The 8,050-nt window shown below is 41.8% G+C and overlaps 3 protein-coding genes across 3 annotated transcripts; 1 reads left to right on the top strand and 2 right to left on the bottom strand.

Moving 5' to 3' along the window:
* Positions 1–1,067: 1,067 nt before the first annotated feature.
* On the bottom strand, positions 1,068–1,685 carry WALSEDRAFT_66698 (hypothetical protein; the record flags this gene model as incomplete). Its single annotated transcript, XM_006960818.1, has 1 exon — positions 1,068–1,685. One exon carries the CDS (start codon positions 1,683–1,685, stop codon positions 1,068–1,070), a length of 618 nt encoding a protein of 205 aa, XP_006960880.1.
* A 145-nt stretch (positions 1,686–1,830) lies between these two features.
* On the top strand, positions 1,831–3,029 carry WALSEDRAFT_61653 (hypothetical protein). Its single transcript, XM_006960817.1, has one exon. It carries the CDS (start codon positions 2,053–2,055, stop codon positions 2,911–2,913), a length of 861 nt encoding a protein of 286 aa, XP_006960879.1. The 5' UTR covers positions 1,831–2,052; the 3' UTR covers positions 2,914–3,029.
* A 1,389-nt stretch (positions 3,030–4,418) lies between these two features.
* On the bottom strand, positions 4,419–5,214 carry WALSEDRAFT_34294 (hypothetical protein). The gene has a single exon (XM_006960816.1). It carries the CDS (start codon positions 5,111–5,113, stop codon positions 4,496–4,498), a length of 618 nt encoding a protein of 205 aa, XP_006960878.1. The 5' UTR covers positions 5,114–5,214; the 3' UTR covers positions 4,419–4,495.
* Between the last annotated feature and the right edge of the window lie 2,836 nt (positions 5,215–8,050).

The raw sequence follows: 8,050 nt of genomic DNA, 5'->3' as shown, positions 1-8,050 counted from the left end.
GTTGTGGATACAAATGTGTACAATTTGGTTATCACACGTATCATCAATAGATAACCTATTATAGTCGTGAGCTTTCCTATGAGGCTCAAAGCCTATAATATGGCTGTTGTATGTATTAAAATGCATAAGGGATAATCATCAAGCTTTCTTGTCCTTAGTAATTTAGCTGTTACAGCTAGATTATCGCCTCAGAACTGGTATAAAAGATCCCAAACATCCTATTAAGCAGGATCTTCTTTTGAGTCTTCCGTAATAGTAGCTGCAACTTGAAATAATCTAGTGCCATCTATGATAAATGTCATGATTACCTGATAAACGATATTTTTTACCATCTGTTTATAACCTTCCCTATTATCTCTCTTGGACGCACCTTATTATTTGCAAATTATACTGCACGAAGTCACTGAAAAGCCGACTATTGTAATAGTATTGACAATACAGGTTTTGTCTAGTCCATTAACTGAACAACCATGCGTTAAACCTTCAAAACCATTGAAGAAAATGCACCACCAAAAGTCATCATAGAAGTTGACATATAAGTAGCAGCCGCTACCGCAAATAATGCGGCGGCAATAGCTACCATTGTATCGGAAAACATTTTGATTTCCTGATAATAAGTACTATGGATTTTATTGAGGGTCCCACTAGTGAGAACCAAATAAAAAAAAAGCTTGTCATTTTTAGGAAATGATGTTTCCTTAAACAAAGAAGATACAGCTCCTTTTTGAGCAAGGAAATACATACTTTACACTTTATAGTATTTGAAAGCCATCGAATCGGTTTTCAGTAAATTAAGTGGTGCATATGATAATATAAAATTAAGAATCTTTTTTTATAATTACGGCAATTTTTTATGGCTTGTTTACATTCAATTCCACCCGTATTACGAATTGATGATGATGATGATGAAATCTAAATATATTGTTAAGACGATACAAAGTTAAACTGCGTCCATCAATACTTCTTAAAGCATGAGGATTTGAATGGTATGTTGAATTGGTGGGAAGCGTTTCTTGACTAGTGTCGTAAAATGTCTTGGTGATTTGCGTGTCCGGGAATTTTCTCGGTTACGCCGAACCACCGGAGTATCTTTGGTGTGTAGTCAATTGCGGTTTGAAAAACTTGTAAAGGGCTTGAAGAGCTTGTGCGTTCCTGAGCATTGGACCTAATTCGAACCGAACGTTGATCTTGGTTATCTTTCTTCGTAAGGTCATTCTTGTCATCATGTGTCTTCTACATATAAATACTCTGTCCGAGATGTTATCATCTACGCCGCACGTCCTGCATTTAGGTGAATCGATCAGTTTGAATCGGTAGCGATATGACTTTGTCGTAGGGAAGTGACCTGTACGTAGCTGGGTTGCTAGGCACCGTGTCGCTCTGGGTAGTTCGTTGAGGATCTTAGCAGTTTTTGCAGCTGTCAGCTTTCCGGCTGATGTTTTTGAGGTATTGGACTTGATGACTGACAATCTCGAAGCTTCAATTTTCAATGGAGCTGTGTAGCGTTCTCGCATTCTGCGTCGCATTGCTGAGTATGAAGTCCTAAGTGTGAAGTCAATGTTGGTGTAATGATTACATTTTGCCCTTCCCTCGTTGGCTGTTCTGTCAGCTAGTTCGATACCATAGATGCCCGTATGTCCTGGGATCCAGTTCAGTTGGACTATGGTTCCTTCTCTTCCTTTCATTCTTTTGATCCTTTCGATTTTGTCAAGCACAGAATAAATATACAAGGTAGAAAATAGGGCGCCATTTAGTTGCTAGGTACCAAGGTAATAATAGGAACGCCGAATGCGGAATCGTTAAGAGGGCAATAAGGAACATGCGGACAATAAGGATATATAAAGGGATGCATCTTGTACACAAACCATTATCTTACATTATCATTACATAACGTATTTATACTTCGTGACCAATAATAAAAGGTATTTAACATTCAGGTTCCAACAATATCAATAGCATAAATCGGACTAAACCCAACACTGCAAAAATAGGATTTCAAATTAACTACATACTCTTCTATTTCATTTCTCAACTGTATATCATATCAGCATTATGGCTATTATCTCATCAAATGATAGATTTTCCGAATCACTTTTCGCAGTCCTGGCTCTGGCTTTTATTTGTACAGCTGTGTCTTTTGTTTCTGTGGTTCGGTCTCAGCCCACTCCTAGCAGTTTAATGTTAAGAGAGCAAATATTAGGAGAAACGTCTATTGCTAAAAGAAATCAAATTAGTGGTACGCACGCTGCGATGTGGTTCAGCGCCATGGTGGGGTCGTTACGATTAGCTGAGAGCGTATGCGCAACAGGTCAAATTTATGCTTGTGTAGGTGTCGCTTCTGTTTCTGCTCTTGTTGTCGTTGCGGGAGCCTTCAGAGCTCTTCTAACAAAGAAGAGGGGTGTACATAGTTTCACAGATGCCTTAGGCACTCGTTACAATATAGACCTCTCTATACTCAATGGACATGTAAATACCATAAGAGATGGGGTCACTGAACCGTTAAGAACAGAAGTTGGGTCTGCCGTCAACGGTGGCTTTCGTATGGTGTTGCATCATACAACGTATCCGCACGAAACTGGTCACTTATCAGCTATGGGGGCTTCGCCTTACAGAAATCATAAGCGACAAGAACATGAAGCTGAAGATTCAGAAGAAAACATTTATGTCGAGTACGTTTATGATGACGAAAATAAGGACATGGAAAAGGATCTTGGCCAAAAATATCAGGATGATATGGTTGGAATGACTTATCAGGCGTATACCGAAGAAGATTTGTATTATCAAGGAGTGTGGGGAGCGCAGTATGGTGAAGGAGATACAAGATCAGAATGCGGCTATTTCACACAGTCTGAAGGTGATTACTGGTTCTTCCATGCTGGCGAAGCACAGTCTTACATGAAAATGTTTTGTTAATCGTAATATATGCAAAAAGTAAGAACTTCATTTCGGGGTTTAAACTTGAATTGAATAGAATAAATGAGTATAAAATTAAATGAAAAGAAGATGAAATTAAATAATATGATATAAAATAGTACTGGAGATTGTTGTGATGCGATATGTTACACATGTTTGCTAATTGAACCTGTGCCTCTAGTGAGAGCACTTAGAATTCAGTATGTCGCCCTTCTATGGAATAGGGACACGGTGAGATAGTAACTTATTAGTATATAATTTAGTTCATAGTAAGTTCAATATCAAATAATGTAAGTTGCGGTATACAGCAGATTAGGTAACACTAGCACAAAGATATCCCGAGAGGGACTCAATATGATTAATGGACTTAACACGTCACATATACTACTGTATAAGGAATAAGTACAAGTGCCCATTTACACACAGATGATGAGTATGGAGATCTACACCTAGGACTAAAGGAGACACAGAAAATGGAAAACGTATTAACAGACTTGAAACAGGAGTTTCGCCTGAAGATGAAGCTCAACAATCGAATGAGACATTTATGCCATAATAGCAAATTCCTCAAGGGAGGAGTCAACCAAGTCCACGAGGTGTAATATTAAAGGGAAAACTGTACGCGCACCTGTAGAGTATAGCTACTCACCAACGTGAGATACCTCGGCAGGTTTGAGTACTTCCGAACCAGCAGGCGGACGGGAAAAAGTCACACTTGTATGCACATATGAAATTCAATTTGGAATATAATCATGGTACCATAGATTGAGTCTATATAGTGGTTTTTTATTCTCCAAGCTTTCCTCAATACTCATCTCGGCAAGACTACTCGTCAAAGAGGACTTGTTCACTAACCGAATCCCAGTGGAACATTCTTAGACATCATCAGTAAGACTGCCGTACAAATGATACTACTTACGAATGGAATGTTAATTTATTGTCTCTTGTAAATAAAATTGATTAGACTTTCAAAGTAAAAAAAAATAGCAAGAAGACTTTCTAATGCTGGCTGCTCGTATGCCAACCACTTATATCACTTTGGTATATCTATACCTTAAATAGTAAATATGTTTAATATAACAGTGAGGCATGTTGGAGGGGTATTTTTTGTATTGGATACGATAGCATTTTTGTATATTATGTCTCAAGCCAATGTATACGATGGGATCAAAGAATACTGGTTCGTTCTCTTTATTTCTATTTGCAATTTTATGTTCGCTGGTGCCTACGGAAGTGAATTTATCTGAAGACTTAGATACTGCTACTCAAGGTTATGACGGTAAAAGAATGTTGGGTCCTCATCTAGTTTCACTAACAATCGATTTTAAAAGGACGATCAAATAAAACTTTACTTTCGCTTTGGTCCATTTCCATCTTGCTTTGTCTGGACATTGGTCTTTTTATTTATTAATAATGAGGACGATCTATATATATATATTTGTAAAGACGATACATAGTTAAACTGCGTCCATCAATACTTTTATGGTGTGGGAATTTATTGCTGCGTTGAATCGGTTGGAAGCGTTCCTTGACTAGTGTCGTAAAATGTCTTGGTGATTTGCGTGTCCAGGAATTTTCTCGGTTACACCGAATCATCGGAGTCTCTTGGGTACGTAGTCAATTGCGGTTTGAAAAACTCGTAAAGGGCTTGAAGAGCTTGTGCGTTCCTGAGCATTGGACCTAATTCGAACCGAACGTTGATCTTGGTTATCTTTCTTCGTAAGGTCATTCTTGTCATCATGTGTCTTCTACATATAAATACTCTGTCCGAGATGTTATCATCTACGCCGCACGTCCTGCATTTAGGTGAATCGATCAGTTTGAATCGGTAGCGATATGACTTTGTCGTAGGGAAGTGACCTGTACGTAGCTGGGTTGCTAGGCACCGTGTCGCTCTGGGTAGTTCGTTGAGGATCTTAGCAGTTTTTGCAGCTGTCAGCTTTCCGGCTGATATTTTTGAGGTATTGGACTTGAGGACTGACAATTTCGAAGCTTCGATTTTCAGTGGAGCTGTGTAGCGTTCTCGCATTCTGCGTCGCATTGCTGAGTATGAAGTCCTAAGTGTGAAGTCAATGTTGGTGTAATGATTACATTTTGCCCTTCCCTCGTTGGCTGTTCTGTCAGCTAGTTCGTTACCATAGATGCCCACATGTCCTGGAATCCAGTTCAGTTGGACTATGGTTCCTTCTCTTCCTTTCATTCTTTTGATCCTTTTGATTTTGTCAAGCACTTGTTTTATCAAGTATTGTCCTGTCTTTGTCGTTTGTAACTGAACGATCGCAGCCAGGACCGCTTGACTATCACTATGAATGAAGACGGTATGTGGTGTCGGGACGTGTGGGGGTATCAACTCACGTTCTACTTGCATTAATGCTAGATAGATTCCTACTAACTCGGCTTCGTATGTTGTAAACAGGCTGTCAGTGCCTAGTCTGTAAGAATTTCTAACCCACTCTCTGTTGTGTGGTAACTTGGCCACACAGGCTGCTGCTACTTGTCCCTCAGCCAATGACCCATCTGTATAGAAGTGCCATGACGTATGGTATTGTCTACACAATTCTGTGTGCTGTGCTTTTGCTTGGTCTTTATCCTCTGCTCGTGAAAAGCTTAGTGTTGCAGGTACCCAGGGTACGAAAGGGTGGGCTACTATAGTTTCCATCTCCTTTAAACCCTCAAGCATTGGTGTGTTGCGCGCCATTGTATTCAAGGGAGAAGTGAACTTCTTCCTTGGTTTACGCAAAATACTTGTTACGATGTTACGCGCGGGGTGATCGCCAGCTCTCGTGAGCGTTCTCAACATGTAAGTCTCGGCTTTCATGTGTAACCTCTCGGTTGGTGTCAGCACCGCGGTGTCGAAGTGGAGCATGTGAATAGGAGTGGTGCGTACAGCACCTAGAGCCTTTCTGAGCATTCTGTTCTGTAGCAATTCTAGCGTGCGGATAGCTCGGCCGTGTTTGTAAGGATTAATCCAAACGTGGCCCCCGTAATCAGTTGCAGCACAGACATGAGTTTTGTATAACATTAAGAACTGTCTAGTAGGCATGCCCCCTCGTGTGTTCGCAAGTCTGCCGATGGCTGCCCCGGCGCCATAACCCCTCTTTGTCATTAAAGCTGTCTGCTGCTTATATGATAACCTGCTGTCCAGCATCAAGCCAAGATACTTCATGGCTCGAGTTGGTGCAATTTCCCTCTCTCCCCAATGGAGTGGACTGGTGTCTATCTTCAGAGGCTGTTTCGTGAATAGCACGTATTGTGTCTTAGCAATATCTAGGGGTGTCCCGTGTGTGGATGCCCAATCGTCGGCTTCGTGTAGTTGGCTTTCCAATAGGGATCTAGCTTCCTTCGGTGTACTGGCTGCTACCATCCATAATACATCGTCTGCGTAACCCACTTTGATAACCTCTCGGCTGGCTTTCAGTAACGCGGTATTATATATCAAATATAATGGTCCGCTTATTGGGCACCCCTGTGGGGAGCCTTTGCTAAGTGCGAAAGTCGAGGAAGTATAGTTGGGAGAATTTGAAGCGTATTTTCCTGTCCTTCAAAAAGCATCCTATCTATCTCGTGAGGTACTTCGGTAGTCCGACCTTCCTGCATTCCTCAAGGAGCTTCTCATGTATGACGTTGTTGAAAGCTCCTTGTGCGTCTAGGGCGAGCGCCGTGACTACCTTCTTTTGCTTCCACGCGTTTTGAATGAATTCAGTGACATATAGTAAAGCATCGTCTGTACCGGAGCCCTTCCTACACCCAAAGTGCGTACTCGGGATTAACTTTCTGGTATCTAATTCATATTGTAATCTCTTTGTCATGACAGTTTCAATCAACTTCGAAAGATGGTTGAGTAGTGAGATTGGGCGATAACTACTCGCTTCTCGGTATGACTTCTTATTCGGCTTTGGAATCACGATACTTGTCGCTTCTTTGAAGCATTTTGGGTAATGTCCAAGGTGCAAGGAGCTATTCGCTATCTTTATCAAAATGGGTTCTATTATCGGCGTGAATTCTTTTATGGCGGAGACCGGGATGTTATCTGGTCCTGCCGCTTTCCCAACTTTCATATTGTTTATAGCCACTGTCATTTCCCAATTTGTGATCTCCTGGAAAGACCCGTTAAGTGTACCGTCGGATCGCGTTCCCAGTGCCGGGGTGACATTGGTGTCTTCACCTTGTAGTAGGTGTTTGAAGAGTGTCTGAGCCTGCTCCACTGGGCTAGCAGTAAGGGTTTTATCTGTTTTAAGCAAAGGGGGCACAAATGGCGACGGGATGCCACCGTTTTTCACGTATCCGGCTGCTTTATGGACTTCATTTGGTTTGATATTTTCTAGGAAGTTTTTCCAACATTTGGCCTTAGCCGCCCTTATTGCTCGTTTGTATACCCCTCGCGCTATTCGTGCAGCTAGGATGTCCTTTGGTAGGTGGGTCCTTAGTTTGGTTCGCCATTTTTCCTTCAATGCGTCTCGTAGGTTTGAAAGCTCATCGGTCCACCAACGTTTGGAATGTTGGGTTAGTCGAAGCTGTGGTGCACAGGCATCTAGGGCGGTCGTGATGCCTTCTGTCAGGTGTGATGCTAGTTGATCAAGTTCGTCTGGAGAGCGTATCTCCTCATTCTCTAGTTCCTGCGTGAGTCGTAACAGCTTCTTCCTTCCCACATCCCAGTTGGCTTTCTTTAGATTCCAACGTTTTCTATTCTCAGCATCGGCATATTCAACTTTCATGAATAAGTGCAACGGACGGTGGTCTGATGTTGTATCGATCTCATCATCGACAGAACAAAAAGCGCTGTCGTAGTGTTCCACCTTACTGCTTAACCAATAGAGGTCAATAGTAGTGGCGGAGTTGTACCCGTATCTGGTGGGTATTCCTTTTGCGCTCACCATAGAGTAGTTATTTTGGAGTAGTTGGATAACTAACTCTTCTGTCTCTAACTCTGTCGTGCCTTCATAGCCTGCTGGGTTCCAGGCTGGATGGTGAGCGTTGAAATCGCCAAGGAGATGTGTCGGTTGGTTGGCAAATCGTTGGACCAAATCCCTGACTAATACTAGGGTTTGGGAGTCATGTTTGTTGTAGACGTTTATGAAGTTAACTGGTTGCGAGCCAGCGTTAAACGTGACTCTTACGCCTGTAACATTAGCCGTTG

The sequence above is a fragment of the Wallemia mellicola genome (assembly GCF_000263375.1).
Source record: "Wallemia mellicola CBS 633.66 unplaced genomic scaffold WALSEscaffold_40, whole genome shotgun sequence".
Lineage (NCBI taxonomy): Eukaryota > Fungi > Basidiomycota > Wallemiomycetes > Wallemiales > Wallemiaceae > Wallemia > Wallemia mellicola.
The sequence above is the reverse complement of the archived record's forward strand: the minus strand, read 5'-3'. Positions and strand labels throughout refer to the sequence as shown.